This window comes from Pituophis catenifer, unplaced genomic scaffold (genome assembly GCF_029215685.1).
Source record: "Pituophis catenifer annectens isolate HBS135680 unplaced genomic scaffold, rPitCat1.0.hap2 SCAF_1, whole genome shotgun sequence".
NCBI classification, from domain to species: Eukaryota; Metazoa; Chordata; class Lepidosauria; order Squamata; family Colubridae; genus Pituophis; species Pituophis catenifer.
The window spans coordinates 3,843,666-3,860,389 of NW_027256881.1; the positions used below are offsets into that span (position 1 = coordinate 3,843,666).

The 16,724-nt window shown below is 46.1% G+C and overlaps 1 protein-coding gene across 1 annotated transcript in view; it reads left to right on the forward strand.

Moving 5' to 3' along the window:
• Nucleotides 1-16,724, forward strand: part of USP32 (ubiquitin specific peptidase 32) — a 223,798-nt gene that overhangs the window by 180,482 nt on the left and 26,592 nt on the right. The window contains exons 17-21 of the mRNA XM_070932007.1: nucleotides 1,736-1,890; nucleotides 4,819-4,900; nucleotides 6,997-7,071; nucleotides 12,288-12,426; nucleotides 14,599-14,704. Coding sequence (XP_070788108.1) covers nucleotides 1,736-1,890; nucleotides 4,819-4,900; nucleotides 6,997-7,071; nucleotides 12,288-12,426; nucleotides 14,599-14,704 — 557 coding nt within the window. The remainder of the gene's footprint in view (nucleotides 1-1,735; nucleotides 1,891-4,818; nucleotides 4,901-6,996; nucleotides 7,072-12,287; nucleotides 12,427-14,598; nucleotides 14,705-16,724) is intronic.

Consider the following 16,724-nt stretch of genomic DNA (forward strand, 5'->3'; position numbering starts at 1 on the left):
TTCATTAACCTGCATGCAAATAAATCAAGGTTCTGGCCTTGCTTGGATCAAACTAGATGTTTTAAGTTCATCGTATTGGTTATTACAAAAGCAGGCATATTTTTTCCCCATCAAACAGGGCCTGCTTATACATTGGCCCATACTGGAAAAGAAAACACTAAGACAGAATACTTTAGCAAACTTTGTTATTTATTTGTATTTTGACTTTTTATTATTTTTACAAACACTTCAAGATGGAGAATATACCCAACACACCTTCCTCCTATTTTCCTCACAACAACAATGGGTTGAGGTGGGTTGGGCTGAGAGAGAGAGATTGACTGTTCCAAAGTCTGGTTTTCATGACTAAGCAACCTAGAACTAAGGAGAAATTTCCTGACAGTGAGAACAATTAACCTGTGGAACTACTTGCCTCCAGAAGTTGTAAATGCTCCAACACTGGAAGTTTTTAAGAAGAGATTGGATTTTATTATTTTATTTTTATTTATTTATTTATTTATTTTTATATGCCGCCCTTCTCCGGAGACTCAGGGCGGCTTACAAGGCGTTAAGCAATAGCCTTCATACTTTTGTATATATTTATACAAAGTCAGCTTATTGCCCCCACAAACCGGGTCCTCATTTTACCCACCTTAGAAAGGATGGAAGGCTGAGTCGACCTTGAGCCTGGTGAGATTCGAACCTGCAGTAATTGCAGGCAGCTGTGTTAATAACAGGGTGCTTTAGACCACTGTGCTACCAAGGATAACCATCAGTCTGAAATGGTATAGGGCAGTGATAGCTAACCTTTTTCTCTTCGTGTGCCAAAAGCGTGTGTGACAGCGCGTGCCGGCACCCATAATGCAATGCGTGCGCATGTGCACACGACACCCATGCTCCCCCACCCCCCTATGCATGCGCGCATGAGGGGTGGGATTCAAAAATTTTAGCAACCGTTTCTCTGCCCGGGTGCCAGGTGGGCATGGCCATGGTGGGCATGGCCTACTCGGCTTTCTGCACCACAGTGAGGTGTGTGTGTTTTCGGGGCCCCGCAGGTTCCGGAGCCTTTCCTTGAGCATCTGGGAGGGTGTAAATGGCCTCTCCGGGCTCCGGGGGCTAGAAACGGGCCCGTTTCCAGACTTCCGGAACTTCTGGGAGGCCCATTTTTCACCCTCCCCAGGCTCCATGCAGTCCCTGCACTTAACCTGGCATCCAAAACGGGCCGCGTGGAGACCCCTACCTGAAAAAGAACCAGATAGTAACCATCTAACCCTTTTTACACCTGTTGCCTTGATATCTGGAACTGTTAGATCCCATTTTGTCTTCCCAGACAGCCCAATATTTTCACTTACCCGATTTTGCCTGTGTTGAGGCCTGCAAATTTACTCACATGCCAGGCTGTGCATTCACTTAGCCATTCTGTCTCTGTGTTCTCTGCCCACTTTTGCTTCAGACTCTTGTAATAAGTTAAGCAAGAGGGACCCATCCAGACAACAACTAAAATCACCAGCAAGTCCAGATCGACCCACGCACATTGATTTGCACGCTCTTGAGCACAGGGGGTCTCCAAACTTGGCAACTTTTAAGGCTTGCGGACTTCAACTCCCAGAATCCCTCAGCCAGCATCACGATGCTGGCTGAGGGATTCTGGGAGTTGAAGTCCGCAAGCCTTAAAAGTTGCCAAGTTTGGAGACCCCCATAGTGTATCTTGCCCCTTTGGCTCTTAATTTCCGTTTCTGTCTGCTTGTGAACTTAGGGAACGTCCCATCGCCCAGCGCCCCCTTGAAGAGGGTCTTGGCCTACACCGGCTGCTTTAGTCGCACCCAGACCATCAAGGAGATCCACGAATACCTGTCGCAGCGGCTGAGGATGAAAGAGGAGGACATGCGCCTGTGGCTGTACAACAGCGAGGTAACGGCGGAATCATGGAGAAGAAACTGTTGGGGCTCTCAGCCCGTGCGTGGTGGCTGGAAGTTGAAACACTAAATCTGAATGTTGGGATCCAAGGCCTGTTTTGGTACAAAGGTGTTTGGTATTAGTAGTTAGTCATTCCTCCTTTGATTGCAGCTTACTTCAGACATGCTAAGGCAGCCCTTCTGGGATGTGCAGAGCCAGCATACAGATAGTCCTCAACTTACAACCATTTGTCTTCTGACCCAACTCCCCAAACACAACCAACCCTCTGAAATTAACTCAAAGATTTCTTTTATTAGGAACTCCAGCAGCCCTAGCAAAAAGTTTCTCTCTCGCCACAGGCTAACGAGTCCATCCGGCAGGGAGATGAATAGTTGTCTGCCACATCTAAGCTCCATGGCTTAGGACCTGGTTACCTACGGGACCGCCTACTACCACCAATAGCCTCCCACCGGCCGGTACGCTCTCATAGAGAGGGACTCCTCTGGGTGCCGTCAGCCAAACAATGCCGACTGGTGGCCCCCAGGGAGAGAGCCTTCTCTGTGGGGGCACCTACTGTCTGGAATGAGCTTCCCCCGGAGATACGGAGGATCCCGGATCTGCGCACCTTCCGCCGCGCTGTGAAGACCTTTTTATTCCACCAGGCGGGCTTGCCCTAATCTTTTCCCTGTTTTTAATATGTAAATTTTAATCTGTTTTTAAATTATTGGGGTGTTTTAATTTGTCTGGGCCAAAATGGTTTAATTCGATTTTATCTGTTTTTTTAAATTTTTTATATTTATGTATTTTATTATTTGGCTGTTCACCGCCCTGAGTCCTTCGGGAGTAGGGCGGTATACAAATCAAATAAACTAACTAAACTAACTAACATCTATTCATCTCCGCCCCCTGCCTTTTATCCCCAGAGCTAGGGTGGGGCTTCTCTAGCAACAGTGACTCTTCCTTCCCAAGGATCGGCCCATGGATTTCCCCTGTTCTCCTCTCCTCTGCCTTTTGTGCATCTGCACGTCAGGCACTGGACCCTGCTGTTCCTCTTCCTCATCAGCCACCTCCAGATCTGGGGGCTGTTGACTCTCCATCTGAGGATTGACGGACAGCCCAGGCTCTGCCTCTGTCTCTCTCTCTCTGACAGCTCTACTCCTTCTTCCCTCCTTGGAACTCTCGGATTGCCTTGATGCTGGCCCTGACTCCCATGCCTCCTCCTCCTCCTCTGATTTGGCTGCTGGAGGGGCCGGCATCCGACAGGCCACAACAATTTGTTTAGTAATCATTCGAAATTACAACGGTGCTAAGCAAATGAATTATGACTCGTACTTATGACTGCTACTGCATCCCTCTGTCATGTAATCAAAATTTGGGTGCTTGGCAATTGACGTGGGTTGGCAATGCTTGCATCGTCCTAGAGTCATGTGATCACCATTTGCAACCTTCCCAGCCAGCTTCTGACAACCAAAGTCAGTGGGGAAAGCCAGGTTCGCTTAACTTCTCACATGACTCACTTAACAATTGCAGTGATTCACTCGAGAGATGTCGGGAAAAAAGGTTGTAAAATGAGGCACAATGGACTTAACTGTCTTACTTAGCAACTGAAACTTTGGCCTTCGTTGTGGTCATTGTTGCCCTAGCTCAGCTCTGGCACGCATGTGCGCACCGGCCAGCTGATTTTTGGGCCTTCTGGGTCCACCGGAAGTCGGGAAACAGGATGTTTCCAGCCTCCGAGGGGTGGGGAAAGCCCGTTTTTCGCTCTCCCCAGGCTCCAGAGCCTTTCTAGAAGCCTTGGGAGGGAGAAAACGACCTTCCCCACTCCCCCGGAGGCTCTCCGGAGGCTGGAAACGGGCCATTTCCCGACTTCTGGTGGGATCGGAAGGCCCATTTTTTGCTCTCCCCAGGGTCCAGAGCCTTTCTTGGTGGGACCGGACATCGGGAAACGGCCCATTTCCAGTCTCCGGAGGGCCTCCGGGGGAGTGGGGAAGGCAGTTTTCGCCCTCCCCAGGCTCCAAGAAAACCTCTGGAGTCTGAGGAGGGCGAAAAATAGGCCTACCAGGCCCATCGTGCCATCGCGTGTCAAAAATGGGGGGAGCGCAGGGGGGCCGCATGCGCATGTGCGGGGGTACGGGCCACATTGAATATGGGTGTGGGCATGCACACGTGTGACACCCCCCCATGCTCCCCCTCACTTTTGGCCCGCAACAGCAAAAAGGTTAGCCATCACTGGTTTAGGGTATAGATAGTCCTTGACTTATGGCCATATGATACGTATTTACAATGGCTGCCTTGTCCTAGGGCCATGTGATCACAATTTTCAACCTTCCAGGCCAGCTTCCAACAAGCAAAGTGAATGACGGAAGCCGTATTTATTTAACAACCACATTACATGCTTAAGAACTTTGCTTAAACACCACAGCAAAAAAAAAAAGATTGTGAAATCGGGCGCACCTCACTCAACCACTACACTGAGCGATAGAAGTTCCAGTCCCACTTGCAGTCGTAAGTTGAGGACTAGCTGTATCTGCTGGTCATCGGATTGGGAAGAACGTAACAATAGCATTGAAGCTTATATACAGCCCCATGGTGCTTTACAGCTCTCTCTGAGCAGTTTACAAGGCATTTGCATATCGCCCGCAATATTCTTGGTTCTCATTTTACCAACCTCGGAAGGATGGAAGGCTGAGTCAACTTTGAGCCGGTCAGGATCGAATTCCAGACTGCGGGCAGAGTTTGGCTGCACCTTAACCACTGAGCCACCAGTACATGCCAAGCTATATGGAAATATACATGTTGGTTTTGCGTTAAGACAGTATAACTCAGGATTCGCAAAATGTCCGAATTTACAAGGAAGGATGCAAGATCAGCTCTCTCTGGTCACCAGGTTTTGCTGTTGTAAGGATAAGGAAACTCACTAGCGGGTTTTCTTTTTCTCTACAGAACTACCTTACTCTTCTTGATGATGAGGATCACACGCTGGAATACCTGAATATTCAAGATGAACAGCACTTAATTATAGAAGGTAGAAGATAACCATGGCTTTAACCTAATACTCGTGGGTGGCAATGGGGAATTCTGGGAGTTGAAGTCCACACTTCTTCTAGTTGCCAAGTTCAGTCACTGCAAAATGAGGACAATCTAGTGAGGTTTTGCCTGGAGCAACAGAAGAATAAGGAAGCTCAAACTCCCTTTGCTACAATTCCCAAAAGTTCCTATATTGTTGCTAATCACTCCGAGTAATACATCTGCCAAAAGAGGGGGGATTCACTTACCTTCCCTAACGGTTCGCAAATGTGAGTGCGCACACAAATGTGAACGCACCTTCCATGCATGCTCTTTGCTCACACGTGTGCCATCCGTGCATGCGCACAGCTCCCAAAACATGGCTAAATAGGATGGCATTACATCCGGGCAGGTGTGCGGAGCCTACTGCAGTCGGCACTACTGGTTCTACCGAACCGGACAGAACCGGCTGAATCCCATTACTGCACCAAAAGCAGAACTCCGAGGCAGGTAGATTCCTCAAAGAGCATGTTTATTGGATACATCATATCGGCACAGCTAGTGAAAACCAACTCTAAAGTTTCCCGCGGTTTCAGCCTAATTAAAAGAGCACTTCTTTCCCTCCCCCGAATGTCACAGATCACATTGTCCAATTAAAGTAGTTGGCGGGCTGCTTGGTCTCTCCTCTCCTTCAACTGGCAGCTGTTGGGATGACCTTGGTTCCCACGAGAAAGCTTTTTGTTTTGACTGCTAGCTAGTCTATCTACTTCCCCCCACCCCCTTCCACCCTCTTCAGAGTTTGTGGCAACTATGAGGCAGGAAAAGGTGGCTTCAGCCAGATTCGCTTCAAGTTGACACACTCATTCTTAAAAAGTTTAATATGAGCCTTAGAGGAAAGGCTTGGTTAATTAACTTAAGAATTCTTCTTTCCCCCTCTATTGTTATTTTTTCCCATTCATTTATCATTGGAAGTTCATATTGTATTTTTTTAACACGATGACCTTTCCGGAGAGCTGGGGGCCAAATCCGATGCACAATACATGAAAAGAAGAGTTTTTGTTCAGAAATTTCTCACCTACAAACATCTGAGGATTTCTTTCCGGGCTGAGAACTTTTAATCCTTTTGTCGGGATCCTTGATGGCAACAGCCCCAACGGACAGCTCTCTGGCTTCAAACCACATTGTGATATTTATAAATATAAAGATCCTTCTGTCTTTGTAAAGAGGCTGTCATTTCTATCTCATGTTATTGGAGTCAGCTGCATTCTAAATCAGCGGTCACCAAATGGTGGTCCGTGGACCACTGGTGGTCCGTGAGAAAATTTGGTGGTCCGCAGAAAAATTATTTGCATTTTTTATATTGCACTAAATCAGGGATCCTCAAACTACGGCCCTTGGGCCGGATACGTGCAATGAACGTTTGTGTTGCTGCAGAGAGTCTCCCCCTTCGGGGTCTTTTTGTGTGGGTCAGAGGGGGACAGAAATTCCAACTAGGAGTCTGCTTCAGCCTCCTGACACGGGGCTTTGGGCAAAGGTTGGAGGGAAGAGCCACTGGTGACGAAGAGCCGGAGGGCCTTGTTCCAGTGGGACTGCATCTTGTCCTGGAATTGGCTGACCATCTCAGTCCTCTGAGCCTCCAGGCGCTGGTACCTGGCCTTGCCCTCCCGCAGGTCTTCCCTCTGCTTGGAAAGCCTATCCTCCTAGTCCTCAGTGAGGTGCTTCTGCTGAGCCTCCTTCTCGGTCAGATCCAATTTGAACTGAGCCAGCTGTTTTGCCAACTCTTTCTCATGGTGGCTGTTTAGCTCCAACAACTGCTTCCTGTTGCAGCCCTAAGGAGCCTGGGCAGGAAAGCGAGGAGTGGCTGGGAGGGGAGGGGGTGAGTAGAGGCTGACGAGGTGCCCCTTGACATGAGTGACATTGAGTTGGCCACGCCCACCCAGTCACATGACCACCTAGTCACGCCCGCCCACCCAGTCATTAGGCAGATCATATTAGTGGTCCGCGGGATTTAAAATTATGAATTTAGTGGTCCCTGAGGTCCAAAAAGTTGGTGATCCCCTGTTTTAAATGCAATGGAGTTGATGCCAGCTAAACTTTGATCTCTTGTTCTTGCAGTTCGCAATAAAGACATGAGCTGGCCGGAAGAGATGTCATTTATAGCAAACAGCAGTAAAATTGACAGGCATAAAGGTAAGTGCTGCTTCCTTACTCCCTGACCTTCCGGAAGTCAATTTTTGGTTGACACATGAAGAGAATGAGCTGTTGGGAGTCCCAAGCAGATAAATCCTGCTAGTGTAGTGTTGGCTAACCTTTTTGCTGTCGCGTGCCAAAAATGGGGGGAGCGCAGGGGGTTTGCGGGCATGTGTGCCCACACCCATAATTTAATGCACCCCGCACCCCCGCACATGTGCTTGTGGACCCCCCCCCCGCTTCCCCAGCTTTTGGCAAGTGATAGAACAGTGGGCCCGTTTTTCACCCTCCCCAGACTCCAGAGGCTTTCTAGGAGCCTGGGGAGGGCAAAAACTGCCTTCCTGACCCCCCCAGAGGCCCTCCAGAGACTGGAAATAGCCCGTTTCCCAATGTCCGGTGGGCCCGGAAGGGCTGAAAATCAGGTGGCGGGCACATGCATGTGTGTTGGAGCTCAGCTAGGGCAACACTTGTGTGCCCACAGATACGGCTCCACGTGCCACCTGTGGCACGCGTGCCATAGGTTTGCCATCATGGTGCTAGTGGGTTGGTAGACGATGCTCGTAAGTTGGTAGTAAATTGGTAAATCCAAGCTAGTAGATCCTGTCCAGTTTTAGTCATCATCATGATACAAAAGTGATGTTGAGAGTCTAGAACAGGGGTGTGAAACGTCGTTGTGGCATCACATGACGTATCAGGACTTTTTCTCCCTTCTCTCAACCGGGCGTGGGCATGCCCAGTGCGTGGGCTGGAAGCAGGGGTGGGCTCCTGGGGGATTGGTAGGGTTCGGGCGATCCTCCAACCAAGGATCGCTGGGGTTCAGCAAACCCCCAAATGCCATCCCTGGCTGGCCATGCTCACCCCGCTCCACCCCTCCTACGAGTCTCCACATGGCCCATTCATCATTCCAGGTAAGTGCAGGGGCTGTGCGGAGGGTCTGGGAGGACAAATAAAGGGCCTACCAGAGATTCTGGATGTCCAGAAATGGGCCTGTTTCTGGCCTCCGGAGGGTCTCCGGACACCAGGGGAAGCAGTTTTCGCCCTCCCGGAGGCTCAAAGAAAGCCTCCAGAGCCTGGGGAGGACGAAAAACATCCTCCCTCGCCATGGTGCAGGCAGTCGATTAGGCCACGCCCACCATGACCACACCCATCCAGCAACGGGGCAGCGAACCCATTGCTAAAGGATCTGAAGCCCACCCCTGGCCAGAGTGTTTGGCAGCCCTGCTCTAGAAAGACTACAGAGAAGGAGAACAAAAATGATTAGGGGTCTGAAGGTTAAAACAAATAATGAACAACTGGATATGTCTAATCTAAGAAAGAGAAGGACTAGTAGTGACAAGATAGCAGTCTTCCACTATTTGAGAGGCTGTCACTAAGAAGGGGGTCAAGTGTTCTCCAAAGCACCTGAGGGCAGGACAAGAAGCAACAGATGGAAACCAAGGAGAGAAGCAACTTAGAACTAAGGAGAAATTTCCTAACAGTCAGAACAATTAATCAGTGGAACAACTTGCCTCCAGAAGTTGCGAATGCTCCATCACTGGAGATTTTTTTAAAAAAAAGAAATTTGACAGCCACTCGTGCAGAACGGTATTGGGTCGCCTGCTTGGGCAAGGGGTTAATCTAGAACTGTGATGCCGAACCTATGGCACACGTGCCACAGGTGGCCCATGGAGCCATGTCACCTGGCATGCCAGCTCAGCTCCAGCGCATGCGCGCGCCGGCCAGCTGATTTTCAGGCCTTCTGGGCCCACCAGAAGTAGGGAAACAGGCTCTCTTAGAGAGGCTCTGGAGGCTGGAGACAGGAAAAAACGTCACTTCCTGCCCAACCGGAAGTTGGGAAACGGGCTTTTTCAGGCCTCCAGAGAGCCTCTGATGGGGTGGGGAAAGCTGTTTTCGCCCTCCCCAGATGGATAGAGAGGATCTGGAGCAAGGGTGGGTTCTAAATTTTTTTACTACCGGTTCTGTGGGCGTGGCTTATTTTCTGGGTGTGGCTTTTTTATTTTTTTATTTTTTTTTTAAATTTGATTTATATGCCGCCCTTCTCCGGAGACTCAGGGCGGCTTACAATGTGTTAAGCAATAGCCTTCATCCTTTTGTATATTTTATACAAAGTCAGCTTATTGCCCCCACAAACTGGGTCCTCATTTCACCTACCTTAGAAAGGATGGAAGGCTGAGTCAACCTTGAGCCTTGGAGAGATTCGAACCAGCAGTAATTGCAGGCAGCTGTGTTAATAACAGGGTGCTTAGACCACTGTACTTATCAAGGCTTGGAGGTCATGTGACTAGGTGGACGTGGCTAGCTGGTCAGTCATTTCTGGAACGTCCTCGCACTTATGACCAGTCCTCGCACTTACGACCCGACTCATTTGTTTGCTTTTAACACTGATCAGCTGTAGGATGGCCCTTTGAAGGCCCGTGGCAAGAGTTTCAACAGTTTTTTTCCCCTCTAGTCATCAGCTGGGACTCAGGAGGCAGCAATAGATTGGGGGTGGGGCGAAATAAAAGATAAGAATAACGTGGGGGGGTGAGAGGGCGGGGGGGAGAACCAGTTCGGTGACGTCATATCGTCACCGCTACCGGCTTGGCCGGACCGAACCGGGAGGAACCCACCACTGATCTGGAGCCAGGTGAGAAAGAAAAACAGGCCTACCGGGCCATCACGTGCCAGGAGCAGGGGAGAGAGGGGTCCCATGCGCGGGGTGGGACGCATAGAATAATGGGTGTGGGCACGTGTGCGAACCTCCCTCCCTACTTGGCACGCGATGGCAAAAAGGTTAGCCATCACTGGTCTAGAAGACAACCCCACCCCCAGCCCCCAAAAAATCCCTTTCAACTCCTTCAGTTATTCTGCAGATCGAAGTGAATTAATTCTGGCTGCAAGGAATGCCGCACGCTGTTTTGAAAGCTCGCTTTCATTTCTTTTCTATCGGATTTGGGAGGGCTTAATTTATCAAGCTGTCGCCTGTTTCGAAAATGATTCAGGGAAAGATGTTTTTGGTCAAGGGTGGCATCTCGCCTTTAAACACCCCAGCCTTTTTCAGACTTCAGGAAGTTGTCCTAAGCAGATGCTTAAAGTTAGAGCATCTTTTTTCAGGCTCACATGGAAGGCTATGCATAGCAACCATAGATAGATGCTAACGCCCAACCGGGCTTATAACTGAAGTCTTCCTAGCTTGCTGCTATCTTAAAAATATTTTTTAGCATTGGGTACCATTTCAGTTCCCCACCATTCTTAACATATGGTGAGTCTGTCAGGTTTCGATGCTATCTCAAAATAAATGAATTTCCAAACTGCCGATCTTTGAGGAAATTTTTCTCTTTATTGAGCACAGCGATCTGATCCTGGCTCTTTTGCGGTCAGTACTGACCTTTACCCCCCAATCCCTCCCTTTCCGATCCCCAATTCTCTGCTTCTCATTGGCTATCTTCCAAGCCACTTTCCTCATCTCTTCTTCGTCAGATCACAGGAATGTCTCCCCACTCTCCCATCTCCGAGGAGACAGAATCTTCAAAGGGATTTAGTAGGCAAAAGTTCAAGCTTCTCTTCTCTTTATATATGTCAGTGCTGGGACGCTGACAGGGACAAAATAAATTCTTTTTGGGGTTGCCACTTTAATTTCCTACAATAAGGAATCAGGAGACAGGAGGTAAATCTGTCTCCTTCTTCTCCCTTTTTCCCTGTATGCACTTGGTGCATAGCTTAATATTGTTTGTCAGTTAAATTTTTTTTTTCCATTTTTTAGAAACAGAAGTTAGGAAGGAGGAGATATAAGAAAAGAAAAGGTTACTATGAAGAGAAGTTTATAACGATGTTATGTACTATTGTAAATTATATTGATAAATAGTTATGTTATTAATGTCCTTGTAACGAATATAACAACAAATATGTGAACTATGATTTTTTTAAAGAATTGTACCCAGTTCACGCACTGTTCAATGGAGATGTTTTGTTTGTTTGTTTATGTTTTATTAAATTTGTATACTGCCCTACTCCCGAAGGACTCAGGGCGGTGAACAGGCACAGAATAAATACAGAAATACAAAAGTTAGAAACAATTTAAAACCAAATTAAATAATTTAGCCCAAGACAATTAAAAATCCCAATAATTTAAAACAAATTAAAATTTCAGTTTAAAAATTTAAAAGAAAGGAGAGAAAATTAGGCCAGGCCGGCTTGCTGGAATAGGAGGGTCTTAAGAGCACGGCGGAAAGTGCACAGATCCGGGATCCTCCGTATCTCCGGGGGGAGCTCATTCCAGATAGTGGGTGCCCCCACAGAGAAGACCCACAGAGATGAAAACTATTATAAATAAAATAAATAAAACATGAATTTTTTTTTTTAAATTAAAAAAATTTTTTTTCACCATCTATCTCCCCATGCCATCCACTTTAGGAAGCGTAAAATAATAAAAAGAAAGAAAATGAAAGGAGTGTAAACAAAACAGAAGTAAAATAATAGAACAATAAAATAAACAATAAAAAAGGAACACAACGAGAACGTATCAATATGATAACCAAAACGATGGACAGGCGGGGAGGTGGAATCTGCCATCAATCCAGAAACCGCCTCCAGCATAGATAATGTACTGTTTATTATCATTATTTATAATGATAAATTTATAATTTATAATAAAAGAGCCGTGGTGGTGCAGTGGTTAGAATGCAGTACTGCAGCAAATTCTGCTGACTGCAGGCTGCCAGCAGTTCAGCAGTTCAATTCTCACCGGTTCAAGGTTTGACTCAGCCTTCCATCCTTCCATCCATCCATCCTTGTCTTGTGCTTTTAATAGGCTGTACTCCGCCCTGAGTCCTTCGGGAGAAGGGCGGTATAGAAATAAAATTATTCTTATTCTTCCGAGGAGGCTAAAATGAGGACCCAGATTGTTGGGGGCAATATGCTGACTCTGTAAACCGCTTAGAGAGGGCTGTAAAGCACTGGGAAGCGGTATATAAGTCTAAGTGCTATATTGCTATTGCAGATTAACTCTACCAACTGACAGGAGTTTGATCCTGATCAGCTCAAGGTTTGACTCAGCCTTCCATCCTTCCGAAGTCGGTAAAATGAGGACCCAGATTGTTAGGGTCATATGCTGACTCTGTAAACCACTTAGGGCTGTAAAGCCCTGTGAAGCGATATATAAGTCTAAGCGCTATTGCTTTTATAATTATTCATAATGAATGTCCTGCTGATTTCCATAATTTCTTCCTTTCTCCCAGTTCCCACAGAAAAAGGGGCCACGGGCTTAAGCAACTTGGGGAACACGTGCTTCATGAATTCGAGCATCCAGTGCGTCAGTAATACGCAACCTCTTACCCAGTATTTCATCTCTGGCCGACATCTGTATGAGCTGAACAGGTAATTCTCACCTGTGATTCAAGGAGGAATTGAAATATGAACAGAATTGGTTGTGATGGGTGTGTGTGTGTGTGTGTGCTTACAGGTGGTCCTCGATTTACAGCTGTAATGGAGCCTGCTCATTACAGTCGTAAGTTGTGATGGCTGTTAAGCAGATCATCATGTGACTGATTTGATTTTACGACCTATTTTTGACATTAAATGAATCCCCATGGTGATTTAAGTGAACCTTGTGTTGTTAAGCGAACCTATTGTTCATTATGGGGCATTTTTTGCCAGAAACTGGAAATAAATGCCAATTTTCAACAGAAATTGCGGTTATATCACTGTGGGATGCTGCAAGCGGCCATAGATGCAGGCTGGTTGCCAAGTGCCCAAAATGCAGTCACATGACCATGGGTGGGGGGCTGTCAATACGTCAAAACCGGGACGTAGCCTGGATAGCTCTGCAGACTAAGCACTGTAATTTAACACCAGCTGTCTGCAATTAAAGTAAGTTCGAATCTCGCCAGGCTCAAGGTTGACTCAGCCTTCCATCCTTTCTAAGGTAGATAAAATGAGGACCCAGTTTGTGGGGGCAATAAGCTGACTTTGTATAAAATATACAAAAGGATGAAGGCTGTTGCTTAACGCACTGTAAGCCGCCCTGAGTCTCTGGAGAAGGACGGCATATAAATCAAAAACAAAAACAAAAACGGGTCTTCAAACGGTTGCTAAGCAGCTGCTTGCAAGTCAAGGACTAGCTGTATTGTAAAGCGATCCAAATAGTGAGAACAAACACACCAGAAATGGAAGGGGCTGTCTTTGTTTGCTGCTGATTTCCTGGTTCTAATAACAACATTATTACTTGCCTAGTTTTTCTGCACATTAGGAAGGACTACGGGTTCCCTGCCTGAGAGGCCTGCAAATCACTCAAACAAACAAACAGAAATGTCATCCCTGCATGTAGAGATCTAGCCTTTATCTCATTTAACATTTTTATTGAACTACTAGCTGATAACCTGGCGTTGCCTGGTTTTTTTTTTTTTTAAGAACTAATCTCACTTACCAGAGGGAGCCCCCTTGTGGAGTACTGTGAAGCCGTTACCATGACAACTCCACTGTACTGTGCAGTAGAAGCCATTTTAAGGCACAATAGGCTGTATCTTAACAGAACTTGAATCCAAAATGCACCCTATCACTGTCAAAAGTACTGTAATTTGAGAGTATAGATATAATTCATTCCTTTTCATTTAAGCGGCCCAGCAACATTTTAAAAGTGACTAGTTCTTGCCGTTATGATTCTCACAGTATCCTCACAGCAGGGTTGAAATCCAGCAGATTCTAACAGGATCTGGAGAACCGGTAGCAGAAATTTTGAATAGTTCGGAGAACCAGCAAATACCACCTCTGGCTGGCCTCAGAGTGGGGAGGGAATGGAGATTTTGCAATATCCTTCCCCTGCCACGCCCACCAAACCACGCCCGCAGAACCGGTAGGGAAAAATTTTGGATTTCACCCCTGCCTCATAGTCACGTGGTCAGTAATGTGGGTGCTTAGCAACCCCATGTATTTATAATGAGTTGCCTCATCCTGGAGTCACAACGATCATCATTGCCACCTTCTCAGAGGGCTTCCAACAAGCAGAGTCAATGGAGAAGCCGGATTTGCTTAACAACCACAATGATTCGATTAAGAGCCTTGGTGGCACAGCAGATTAAAGTGGTGTTAAGTGACACCAGCTGCCTGCAGTTACTGCAAGTTCAAATCTCACCAGGCTCAAGGTTGACTCAGCCTTCCATCCTTTCGAGGTAGATAAAATGAGGTCCCGGATTGTGGGGGCAATAAGCTGACTTTATATAAAAAAGAACACCACTTAGGGGGGCCCGAAAGCCCTACTAAGCAGGTATATACAAAAGTATGAAGGCTATTGCTTAACGCATTGTAAGCCGCCCTGAGTCTCCAGAGAAGGGCGGCATATAAATTGAACCAATAAATAAATAACAACATAGGGAAAAAAGACCAGGTCTTAAACCCTGGTGCGATTCACTTAACGGCACATTATTTAGTGATGGAAGTTCTAGTTCTCATTGGGTTTGTAAGACGAGGTCTGCCTCTTTTCAAAATCCCATGAACTCATTCCTAAGTAGCCAAACAGATAATTGACGGAACGAATTCTGTTCTAAATTCCAGGACAAATCCAATAGGAATGAAGGGGCATATGGCTAAATGCTACGGGGATTTGATTCAAGAACTGTGGAGCGGAGCCCAAAAGAACATTGCTCCTCTCAAGTTGCGGGTAAGCCCCCACGACGTTTCTTATTCCTTTGCAGCTTCATTCTGAAATGGGGAATTTTAGAAAAAAATCACACCTGAAAGTGAGTCATCTTATAATGAAATTTCCAATCAATTTCAAAAGTCCCATTTCCTGGGAGGCGTATGGGACAAACCTTCCTAGATAATGCCGTATTCTTTTCCCATGGATCCGAGGAGCAGGGAAGAATACTTTGCAACCAGGTGGAATCTGGACTACAGAGTCTACTTTTGAAATGATTTTACCTTAGTGGGTGGGGGGGAGCATACACAGACATGGTAACTGCTTCCTTGAAGTCATTCCACCGGTTGTGTCACAGCAATCACACATGGTGTTATTAAAGTTAGATACAGTTAGAACAATTAATAAGTGGAACAACTTGCCTGCAGAAGTTGTGAATGCAACATCTTTTTAAGAAGATGTTGGAGAACCATTTGTCTGAAGTGGTGTAAGGTTTCCTGCCTGGGCAGGGGGTTGGACTATAAGACCTCCAAGGACCCTTCCAACTCTGCTATTCTATTCTATTCTATTCTATTCTATTCTATTCTATTCTATTCTATTCTATTCTATTCTATTCTATTCTACTCTACTCTACTCTACTCTACTCTACTCTACTCTACTCTACTCTACTCTATTTGTACTCTATTTCTGCTCTACTGTATTCTATTCTATTCTATTCTACTCTACTCTACTCTACTCTACCCTACTCTATTCTACTCTATTTCTACTCTACTGTATTCTATTCTATTCTACTCTACTCTACTCTACTCTACTCTACTCTACTCTACTCTATTTCTACTCTATTTCTACTCTACTGTATTCTATTCTGTTCTACTCTATTCTACTCTACTCTACTCTATTCTATTTCTACTCTATTTCTACTCTACTGTATTCTATTCTACTCTATTCTACTCTACTCTACTCTACTCTATTTCTACTCTATTTCTACTCTAATTCTATTCTATTCCATTCTACTCTACTCTACTCTATTCTATTTCTACTCTATTTCTACTCTACTGTATTCTATTCTATTCTACTCTACTCTACTCTATTTCTACTCTAATTCTACTCTAATTCTATTCTGTTCTATTCTACTCTACTCTACTCTACTCTACTCTACTCTACTCTACTGTATTCTATTCTATTCTACTCTACTCTACTCTACTCTATTTCTACTCTAATTCTACTCTAATTCTATTCTGTTCTATTCTACTCTACTCTACTCTACTCTACTCTACTCTATTTCTACTCTAATTCTACTCTAATTCTATTCTGTTCTGTTCTATTCTACTCTACTCTACTCTACTCTACTCTACTCTACTCTACTCTACTCTACTCTACTCTACTCTACTCTACTCTATTCTATTCTATTCTATTCTATTCTAATCTATTCTAAAGTGACTGATTGAATAAGCCAAAGTGGGCACAGGGGTCTAGCGGTTAGGATGCTGGGTGCCAACCGGATCTGCAGCATGGGTTTCTGCAGCGTGGTTGCTCTCAGCTGCCATAGAAACGAGGGGGACATGGGCATTTGGGATGGGGAAGCGAGCTGATGTATAGTAGTCCCGTGAGAACTGGAAGGGAGGTTTGCACTCATGAATTATGACCCTGTTGAATGGAGTTGTTTATACTCCATCAAGGCCAACTGTCCTGAGACTCCAGTTGCGGGAAATACCTGCAAGAGGAGCTTTCCCATAACATCATACTAGACATTGGGTGGACTCTTCATGCTGGACCCTGGGGGGAGGGATTTGGGGTGACTTTCAGTGTGTAACTTTCGCACATTTTGAATCAGATCTTGCCTTGCTTTTGCTGCTATCATTTCTAATTTAGTAAAAGCACCTCTTCTCTAATCCAATGGAGTTGGAGGTTTTCTTTCTTGAGTTTTGAACGGAGGCAGGCCTGACACTAGGCTTGTCAACCAGAAGGTTGGCAGTTCGAGACCCAAACACTGCGGGACAGGGTGTTTTCTCACCCCAGCTCCTAGCAGTTCGGAAGCATGCAA